At 37.5% G+C, this 11,237-nt stretch overlaps 1 protein-coding gene across 3 annotated transcripts; it reads left to right on the top strand.

Moving 5' to 3' along the window:
• Nucleotides 1-628: 628 nt before the first annotated feature.
• Nucleotides 629-11,191, top strand: LOC136240351 (uncharacterized). Of its 3 annotated transcripts, none has more exons than XM_066031300.1 (5): nucleotides 629-1,052; nucleotides 5,223-5,923; nucleotides 9,911-10,054; nucleotides 10,470-10,629; nucleotides 10,704-11,191. In XM_066031300.1, the coding sequence occupies exons 1-5, from the start codon at nucleotides 692-694 to the stop codon at nucleotides 11,096-11,098; spliced, it is 1,761 nt and encodes a 586-aa protein (XP_065887372.1). In that variant the 5' UTR covers nucleotides 629-691; the 3' UTR covers nucleotides 11,099-11,191. The 3 variants fall into 3 exon arrangements, with proteins under 3 accessions (XP_065887372.1, XP_065887373.1, XP_065887374.1); XM_066031301.1 differs by having other exon boundaries at nucleotides 5,226-5,923; XM_066031302.1 differs by having other exon boundaries at nucleotides 5,256-5,923.
• The last annotated feature ends 46 nt before the right edge of the window (nucleotides 11,192-11,237 follow it).

Raw genomic sequence — 11,237 nt, forward strand, 5'->3', positions numbered from 1 at the left:
GACCCCTCCTCTATATCTTACTACAGCCTATACTTACAGTATATATATGCACAATCTCAATCACTCTTGCCATCGGGTAGGGAGAGAAAAGCTAGCCAATGACAAAGCCACATTTTACAATACACTGATTTATGTAATTAAGGCCACTCCAAGAAAATTCATTGTTTTCCATTTCCCACCCGCATGCAGATTCTCTTCCCACATGGTCATTCATTATTGCTGTAAACTGAACGTTTTATTCATTATTAGCTATCCTGTGATAGCATAGCAGTAACTAGTTTAGCATTCAGAAAGCTCATTTACTGGCTTTTCACTGTTCAGGTTCTTAGTTTAAATATTTCTTCTGTATTTCTTACCTGTAAGCCAGAACTTAGTTAAGAATTTCGAAAATAACTAATAATGAATAATGAACCGCCCGCCCACATGTATTTTTGAGGTCAATGAAATGGGAAACAAGGAATTTTCTTGGAGTGGCATAATTACTGGTAGCTATAGGTTCCGGAGAACATGCAGCCATGTTATACCTACTGTAGTGGAGCTAAACAACCATCAGAGGGCCTATAGCTGTAGTAACATAGTTAGAATGCCAAGGCACGTTTCATCCTACTTCTGTGCCTGCATAGCATTGGTCAAGTCAAAGTGTCCGGTGTGACTCCGGAGGTAACACGGATTAATCTAATGTTAGATCTGGATGATGGATTCGGAAGAACAAAGAGCTCCGCTCGATTCAGCGATACATTTCTCGAGAATTCTAATCGACCAGGGCAGGTATATGCAGAGAGTTAATTTGAATAGGATAGCGGACGCACTGGCGCAAGAGAAGGTGTTACCCCCCTCTGTAGCTGAGGGGATGAAAGGCATTGACGATACATACCAAAAGTCTCTTTTACTGACCCAGATTCTACAAGGAAAAGGAGAAAAGGATTTCAAGCTGTTTCTGAAGATTCTGTCCGCTGAAACGAAAGGGAGCAAGTACTATGAAGCAACTAAATCATTCTTTGGCGGATTCATACTGTTTAAAGGTTATGAAGAGTACGCAGCTTGGCCAAATAGTGAGTGGTGGTAATTATGCACTTATCAATGTTTTGCCCCACTACTATGAACACGGGTAGAGGTGGGGGATAGGTGGCAAATCCCCACTTATCTTCAGTGAAAGACCACTGTGTAGGGGATGATGGCAAGACCACAACTCTCGTGTTAATGCCAGAAAGATGTAGCCACTAAGTGACACTACAACACTTTTCAGTCCACTTAGCTTCATGCTCAGCTTGGAGTGACATCACTCAATGTGTCTTTTATTTACAGCTTGCTTGCACGTGATCTAGTAGACAGCACGTGAACCTTGCTGGAATAAAGCGGAATAACTTAATGCGAGAAATCTCAGTGTTTGAAAGGAAAGACTGAGAGTATTACAGCTCAATAAGATATCACCTTTGGTCAAATACCCCCACTGCCTGAGGCAAGGTTAGCTTTCGACTCCCCAATTAATCCTTCACCTCTGACTGTGTTCATAACAAAGCGTTGATAGGTGCATTATGTGGAGCCATGCTCGTATCGTCACTGTCACGAGGAAACTGGGCCTCATAGTTTTGTGTCTCCTGGTCCGGCCAATCAGTACATTGTGAAATATCGGAATCCAATTCATAGTTATCCTATCCATCAGATATTCCGGATTTCCGCATAGGTTTTGCCTGCTTCTTATAGCTAACACTGTCTTGTAAACAAGGTGCCATAACATCCACGTACTTTGGTTGATGGACACGAGGTTTGGTTCATCTAATTCCTTGATGAAATAGGTGTGTAAGTTTTTTTGCGTAGTAATGAAGGGAAAGCTAGAAAGGGACCTCGTATTACCGTGTGCAGAATGCCCGTAAAAACACATGTTTTTGGCATGCTTTACTAAAACCTATCTCTAAACTAACCTGTTAATATGGTTGAAATCTTATTAAGCATCATATCCTTTGCCGCATAGAATGATATATAGTTTAGTGAGAATAACAACTTGTAAATTTGGGATTTTCCCACTAAAGTAATAGAATTCCCAATAGGTTGGGCTGCTCCAAATAAATGATCTATTTCCCGTCCTCCTCTCAGCATGTAGGTGGGCGGTCCATTTCTATTATTCCATTATAAGACTGGCAGCTTTCAAGCTATTATTTATGTAGGTACAGCCATAGCAAACAGCCTAATAATTTTCAGCTTGTACCTTCATCTTTTAAATTATCTGAATTTGTGTCAACCTGATAGCACACTGACACATGAGCTGACACCTTACAAGATTGATTTTACGAAGTCTGCAAGAAAAACCAGAAGAATACAAATAGTGGAACTTTTAGGGCTGAAAGTAAACAGATGCGGGCGGTGGACGGGAAACAGATAATTTATTTGGAGTGACCTCAATGTATGGAGCACATACCGTATAGCGGGTTATTTTCGAAACAAAAATTTTCACACAAGAAGCAAAATCTGAATTTCGAAAGCTGTTAATTTCGAAGAGTGCATATTTCGAAGTCCGGATGGATTTCAAATAAACGGAAATCAGTGTCACAAAATTTAACTATGAAGATGCGTGAATGTTTGCCGAAAACTGACTTACTAATGGAATAATCCCCATTCCTGTGCACTGGAGAGAAGACTGAGGGAATCTCGGGTGGAGTGAATTCACTGGCACGATCACGCTCGATCATATACCATAGATTCTAGAGCAGACGGCATCAATTCCCATTCTGGAACCTGTTTTCTGGTTATTGGTACAGTAATGATACAGTTTACCCATTATCATCAGCAATACTGAGCTAAAACTCGAAGAATACACGAATGAATCGCCAAAAGTTGGACGGTTGCTTTCACTTGTGGGAATTTATTTTCAAAAAACAACCGGACGTGGGAATTTATTTTCGAAGAGAAGGGCCTCTTCGAAATATCCGAAAATAAAAACCTTTCGAAAATTACCAGCTATACGGTATTATGTCATAATCATAGTGAATGACTATCACTATGGTAACATTATCATGCTTGTGTGGTCAGCATTGGATAGAGAAAGTTCAAGGGCTTTCTGTATGGTGTGCTTTAGAGATTTTGTGAGTTAAAGGTCATAAATTAGTGCTTTTGTATGTAGTATAAATATAATTATGTATTTTGCATTGGAGAAGGACTAGCAAGAAATGATGCCATGGGACTTTTTTGATCAGCCTGTTTTGCCAAGCTGAAAAGGAAATATTTGATTTGCTTTAATGCATATAATTAATAAGAGTAAAATTGGCATATTAATATATTAATTTTGATGACCTGAAATGCTTCATTTGATAAATTCCATTGATATGTTGACTTGAATGGTCCAAATTTTCTGAACTACCAGGAAGCATTCTTTAAAGGATTAGCTACCATAAAAGTGCAGAGATCATTTTGTACAGCCTGAAATTACATAACTAGATAGGTGAGTTAGAGGTGTACCGATACCACTTTTACCAATACTTCCGATACCATTACTTGTACTGAAATCATCTACCGATTCCGATACTAAGCCTTGAAGCCTGAATAACAGAGTGATAATAGAAATTTCACTGTTATGATACATAGTTAGCAGTTAACATACAGTAAATTGTGCACTTTGATTAAGAATCAGTTCAATCAAGTTGTGCACTTTGATTGAGAATCAGTTCAATCAAGTTTCACCAAATATGCTAAACATGATAAACACTATTGTGGATTACCTGATTTGAGGTAGTTTTCTTGAAAAGCTAATCAATTAGATAATTTATTGTATGGGCAGCCGATAATTCTACAATGCTTTTTCATGAAAAAGCAAGCCAAGTAGTCAAAAAGTTACTTTTTTTAGGAACAACTTATAACTACATTAATCACAAAGGACTCACGTGCTCTAATATATTAGAATACACACGGAGCAAGTGTAGCAATACTTGGAAAAGAGTAACAAAGGTGTTTTATCACTACTTTGTTAGCCTAACTAATTTGCTACTGAAAACTTAGTTAGAGATGGTTGAAGATATAATAAACATGGTAAGTGTCTACTAGTGGTATCTATAGCTTTGTATTACCGATACCAATCCGATACCAATACCACTGGTATTGGCACTGATACCGATATTGGTATTGGTACACCTCTAAGGTCAGTACAGTGTGCGAAGTATGCATGCTCTTTCTAGCTCAGGGGTCTAGGTGGCATGCTTGCTTAGCTTTCCTCTGACTTCTATTAAATTAAAACAAATGACTGTTCAATTAGAGTGTCAATAATTTTGATGCCCTAGTTGTCACCCTTCATTCCTTAGATTGCTACCCCTGTGGGATATTTTTCACCATGTGACTCGCTGGACATCATCCACACCCTTCCTAAAGTGTATTTATCATTAGAGATTATAGCTAAGTAAAGGTCTGGTGAAATAAGCATAACCAACTGTTTTCAGCATAGGACATGCATACTTACTTGGCAATAAAATTATGTATTTGCATGCAGTTGTTAGCTTGTGAGTTTGAGTCTTACCGGTAGCTTTACAGTTCATATTCTGTCATCAGTCTCTGCTTGTGTTTGTGTGCAGGTTGCTATACAGCATATAGGAAAGTATTTTTTGCAGGGTGGAAATTTAGATTTTGTCTGGGTCATTGGGTCTGACCCTCTTTATAGAATATTCAGGATCTCAATTGTGAAATGAATTTGGCAAAGTGGAAATGTATTGATGCATCATATTCTAGTCCTGCTGCAGTCCAGCTTCTTTCATGAGCCATGTCCACTTATTATCTGTATGCATATGTGGAGCCACACCCATTTATCAGTTGATGTATTGTAGTCTCTAGGTATTGCAGCTGTAGGAATGCATGGATCCATTACGTTGCTGCCTCCAGGCTTACGTGGAGCCATGCCTATTTTGCCAGCACATGTACAGTTGGTTGGAGGTCATTCTCTTGTGACGAGCTATAGCTACATAGAAGAATCAAAAACAAGATACCACCCCAACAGTTTTCCTTGTTTTGTGATCCCTATTACTTTTCATACACTGTAAATTCAGAAGTATGAAGTTCATACTAATGGTATGCTACCTGTGGTCACTTAGTATGATGTACATACTGCCACAGGTAGCATACCATTAGTATGAACTTCATACTTCCGAATTTATGGTGTAGAATTTAATTTCTAGTATCTTAGTGGCTAAGTATAACTATGTTAACATTCTTGCTTCATCACTGTATGTTATTATGTATTACAGTAGATTTTAAATCTTGTGGCTTCATGATGTTAGGCAATGAAGAAACCTTCATTGTTGGAAGAGAAGGAGCATATATTTATGATCCAGTCCATGGGACTACTCTTTTTATACCTATTGACTCACTGCCTAAGGGTACAAAGAACATTGACATTACAAGGAGAAGTGGCTTTAGTGCTAGTAACCTTCACAAAAGCATGCAAGGTTGTAGTGCAACAATTTGGTTTGAGTGTCATCCACCGATAGTGTTCACAAAAGATGTTCATATTGAGATACCACATTCTTTTGTATCAAGTGATACTAGTGAATTGTGTTTTGTTAAATATAATGATGATATGGACTCCACTGGTTATGGTGAGATTCTCTCAGGACTGTTCCCTCCAGAATATCCCTATGGAGTGATTGCTGTAAGGTCATTTTCAGCTTACAGGATTTCTACAAAGAAACAATTGCAGTCAAAGAAGTTAGAAAACAAGAGATGGATCTCTAAGCCACGAAGACGAAGTCTTAGAAATAAAATTAAAGTTGACTTTGGTAAGCAAAAAAAGGAATCACAATATTTGGAGGAAGAGATTGTTTTTGAAGAGCTAACTGGAATGGATGTCAGCTACATTTCTGATTCTTACTGGTTAGGAATTATGGAGAGTTCTGATAAGCATACCATTTTCTTCTCTTTATCACAATATACTCCAACTGGCCAAGTGGTACGTACTTATGTGCCATAGAAGAGTAACTATATTATGTGTAACCTAGCACTAATTACAATATACCTGAACCATTGTGGTACTTTCATGATTGTAGGATGCGATTATGGTAATTACGTATTAGTGTTGTTCTAGTAATGTAATCATTTTGCAGTTTTAGTACTCAATTTTAAAAGCAGTTTTTAGTTAGTATTAGATCTTTTACTGGAGTTCAGTTGTTTTAGTTCTAGTATCCTTGATTTATAGGTGAATTAGTTCTAGTACTCAGGATTTTAGTTAGGATTAGTAAAAAACTGAGGTCAGCGGGTTACAAAGGCTAAATTAGAATGTCGAAGTGGACTAGGGTTTAATCTGGACTCAAATGGAACCAGACTGACTAGTAAGGTGTATAAGTACGTTTATACATATGTAGACTAGAGTTGTGGTCACCGCGTTGGTTTTTCGATTGCCATTGACTGCTTGGTAAACATACATATTGGTGACATTAGTCGACTTTTACATGTCAGGCTATAAAAGAATTCAAGTGATCTGTGAAGTGTCTTTCCACCTATTAGGTGAGGTGTCATAGCGGTCTCGGCTGCCGGCACTTGTACAATGCTACACAAAACTGCAACCAGTGCAATATCTGTATATTGCACTGCGGTTGGTGCATTATAACTTATAAAGCGCTCGTTGTGGTCTGCAAAAACCACAACCAGTACATTATACGTTATAATGCACTCACTGCGGTCTGCAGCAGTGCCATATACAAATTATGGCACTGGTGGCATCTTTGAACTGCCCACGCAGAGTGGTACATAACTTTACATGCATCAATAGCATCGTATATGCACAACTTTGCATGAATTATTTATTTTTTTAACAAGAAAAGGTGACATTGTGTACAACAGTTCAACACAATTAAGGCCATGGGCAATACATACAGTATAATGAATAATAGTATCCTTAGAAATTTAATATTTTTAATAGGTATGTGTTTACATGTGATGTCACAACATCACGATTATTTATAATACATATTAACAACACAATGTAAAGAAACAATCACAATCCCAGAATCGATATAATCTCCCAGCCCTAATTTCTTTAGGCCTTGATAATGGAGTAACGACTTCGCGTATTCTGTTTTAATTCTAGTGACAACCAGGGTTTGAACATTGATAAGCTTGTTTATGTTGTTTCTAAAATATGGACTCATGTCAGTAACTAAGATATTCTACTATTGCTGTATATCTTGATTATCACTTGATTTCCTAAAAATGGCTGCTGCATTTACTTTTTTTCATTGGAAAATTTCATAGCCAATATCTTCTACCCAAAATATTTTACACAATTATATGCACAACTTAATTGAAGTTCACAGTTTCCAAGTTTGCATCAACTGCGTGGCTTAGTACTGTAGCTATTAACATTGAACAAGACATATCCTGAATTGCACACTAAAATGATCTATTTGTCAAAGCTGTTATAATAACTTTACTTGTAGACAATGATGATACCTAATCAAGGCAGCTGTTTAAAAATACCCTGAGCGAGGTTGAGTAATGTAAAAGATTGAGATGCTCTAATAGAGAAGTCACACTCAAAGTTTATGAGTTCCTTACCACAAATTTTTTAATCCTTTTATGTAGATGCTTAATTATTCATTCATAGGCATGTATGCATTAATTAGCTAAGTATTCTGCTGTTGTGATTTGCATATGTACATTTTGGCCTTACTTTATACCTTAAAGTATGCAGGGGCAGATGAGACACCTTTGGGATGGGGGATAGTGTGCGAAGCATACTATAGCATGCGAATCATGCCAATTTAGGGGGATCTCCAAAAATTGGGCCCTCTGAAATTGAAACAGAGAGTGTTTATCAGAATACTATTAATTATTAGCTTGACTGTTGTATTAGGGTGACTGGTCTATTAGAGTATCTCGATTTCGAGACATTTATATTAGTATAGATGAATAAAAAATTGAAAATTTTAAGAGGGAGAATAAGGATTGCTGAAAAAAGTCATGAAACAAGAAGGGATCGCTGGGGTGGTAATGTAAACCACAAATCCCTATTTTGTCTCTCTGTCATAAAAATCTTCAGTTACATGCTCTGTCTTTTGAAATGATTGAGTCAAAATAGGGATTTGTGGTTTACATTACCAGCCCAGCGATCCCTTCTTGTTTTATGGCTTTTTCAGTGATCCCTATTCTCCCTCTTAAAATTTTCAATTTTTTATTCATCTAGTTTATGTACTTTTTATTAATCCAGTAACGGATTTGTTTTATTGATAATGAGACTGTTGTGAATAGTGAATTTTGCATTCTGCATAGTAATTAATGCCATCAACATTTCAGTACACACATGAAACTGATCAAATTGCAATGTGCATACAGACTGAGAGTCTCCTAATATGAGCTACAATTTACATTACTGGTACCTTTAATAGCTGTCAAATTCAGTGCAAGGATTGTTATACACTTGACTGCTCTGTCAGAGTATTTAACCTTCGATAACCCGCCCACTTACAATAATCACGGAGCGAAAAAACCACCTTGCAGCAAAGTCTTCAACACAGATTAAAAACCAGGCACCATGCAGCTAGCTAACTCATCTGGAATTAACTATAGACAGTATATGCTACTATGAATTAACCAACTATGTATTACTACTTTACAATAGGGTAGTTTTGGGTTGTGTAATAATATTATTAGCTAATTCTCGTATTTTGTAATTCATGAAATATTCGTAATTCGTTCAATTACGTTGCTATGCACTGCTAAGGAAGCATTTGTTAAACAAACCGCTTTTACCAACATATTACGCACAGAACTATCTTCTAAACTGTTTTATAGTGTGACTAACGTGTTTTTTCCCACAAATTCTCTCGACAAAGCCTCAAAGCTGCTCTTCATTTTCGTTCGCGTACGTAAGGGATACGCCCCCTTTCAACTCGAAGCGATAGGCTATTCCTGGTAGTGTACGAGGCCTGCACCGTTGTTTTTCAGTTGCTAAATGCCTGAAAACCTCGGTAGTCTGAGGAAAGTCACCACACCCGTATTTCAGTCCGCCGAAAAGAAACCACCTCAGAGCAAAGTTCACCTGTGCAGAAGTTTACTACAGACTTCATTTCACTTTTACTTCTTACGTAAAAGCTGCTTTTACCGTTATTAAACGATTTTGCTCACGTGGGTGCGTACGGACAAACTTAGATAGGTAGATATGTAGATAGGTACACACACACACTTTTACGAAAACAATTTCAGTAAACCAGGCGCACAAATTTCAGTGTTGTCTGAAATACACATACTGTTTCCTTTTCACTTGATACTTACTAGTGGACCTATACTCATTGCAAAGAACCACTAGAGGGTTGTTTTTGAGTTGAAGAATGCTTTTCAAGGTGGTTTTTAGGTATGCATTCTATTAGGATTTTTGCAAAAAACATGGGCGATCCCTATTATGAACCTACTATCATGGTTCGTGATTTAGTGCATCTATATACAACCTGTAGGGATCTGGGGGCATGCTTCCCTCCCTTCAGGAAATTTTTGAGAACTAGACTAATGATTTCAGCAGTCCCCATTAATATTAAATTTGTTGACTGTGACTGCTCTATTTGGGTATATCAATCTTGATTCGTATAGAATCCAGTTGACTCACTGGAATTGCAGGAAGCTAAGCATTTGTATAGTTAACTATTTGGTGTAATATAGTCAGCATAATTGTTCAATGACAGTTAGAGATAATTTTAGAAGGGGCTGAGCTCCTCCATAATCTCTTTGACAGAGGCTATAGCCCCTCTTGCGCCCCCTTCTCCGCCTCCCCTGAATGTATGTAAGCCTTAAACATTTAGTTTCAGGGATGTGCTGCATTCACATTGTTTACAAAATGACATACAAAGCTGATCTCTTGGATAAGCTTCAGGCATTTCATATAGTCTCTATTGGTAGTGTCTTCATATGTACATATACACTTTATGTGTATTCTGTTGACCACTAGGCAATGCTACAGTCTAAGGAAGGCAAAGAAGGAAATATGTGCTACCTTACCCAGCTAACTTTCCAATCTGATGAGTTAGTGTTTCATCCACAAACATCAGAAGATGGTGGATGGAGAGCATTTACAGCTGATAAGAAATATAAAGTAAGAGACTGTGTGTGCATGCGTGTGATATGATAGCTTGTTGATTGGTGCAACTGAGTTGAAGCAATTGCTTGGGGTTTACATTTATTCATGCCAGCCTGTTACGTGAGTTTGCTTCACTGAGGTCCCATAACACAGGGCTTTTGTTATCAAATTAGCTTGCTCTTGCTGTCATTTAAACAATTGGTACCATAATCTGGAACTGATTGTGTGAGTACACTTTTGTGAATTCATGTAACTTGAAGCACTCTGTAAAAATAAACATTCGTTTTGTAACCCATGTAGCTATGAAAATTGACAAAGTTTGTCCAAGCTTGTGAAAAGTGTAAAAGATTATTTCATACAAATATTTCCGGATTTATGGTACGTAGTTGATTTATTTTCATGGTCTAAAACATTTCTACCTCTGTTACAGATCAGGAAATCTGAAGCTAATTCCAGCAGCCATGCATATGTTGCATCAGTGAAATATCATCTAGCGTCATCTCTTAATGTGTCAACAAGTCCCTGTATACCACTGACCATCACTGGAGGGGACCAGCAAGTTACACACTACATCAAAGGCGTCAACACAGGTATACACTCAATCTCTACAACTGTAACTGTGACTGTAATAATGCATTAGTAATAGTCATTTGTTTTTTTACAGATCCTACCATTAGTGTGATCCATAAAGAAGTACTACAGAAATTGTCGTTTATTTCAGTACGGATCAAACATAACACGTTTCTACAACAATTAGCAATGAAGTTACCACATTGGCAATCAACAGCTAAACTACTTGGTCTCAGTGAAGTTGATATACAAGAGATAGAAGTGGACTATCCTACAGGCCAGAGACAAGATGGAAGCTTTCCTCCAATTTTCAGAGGAGAACAAGCCTACCAAGCGCTAAGAAAGTGGACAGAATCTAAAGGACGTCGTGCTAACTATGGTGACCTACTGGTAGCATTATACAATGCTACATTGAGTAATGAGCACACCACAGATGCATGGTGGTATGCTTACCAGGAATTGACAAGCTCTGTTTTATCTTCCTTTTAGGATCATCATGTACCTCAATATCTCACTCCATCTTTAGAAACACATCATGAACTGCAAATCACATACAAATTTAATCAAACAGCATAGCAAAAACTATGCCATTGTGTCTATAGAAATTAAGTGCAAAGCTCCCTTGTAG

Source organism: Dysidea avara, chromosome 12, assembly GCF_963678975.1.
Source record: "Dysidea avara chromosome 12, odDysAvar1.4, whole genome shotgun sequence".
Lineage (NCBI taxonomy): Eukaryota > Metazoa > Porifera > Demospongiae > Dictyoceratida > Dysideidae > Dysidea > Dysidea avara.

Excerpts from the sequence above, each read along its gene's own strand:
- LOC136240351 (XM_066031300.1), top strand. The coding sequence starts at position 692 with ATGATGGATTCGGAAGAACAAAGAGCTCCGCTCGATTCAGCGATACAT. Across the intron at positions 5,924-9,910 it reads ATACTCCAACTGGCCAAGTG|GCAATGCTACAGTCTAAGGA; the intron begins GTACGTACTTAT and ends GTTGACCACTAG. Across the intron at positions 10,630-10,703 it reads CATCAAAGGCGTCAACACAG|ATCCTACCATTAGTGTGATC; the intron begins GTATACACTCAA and ends GTTTTTTTACAG.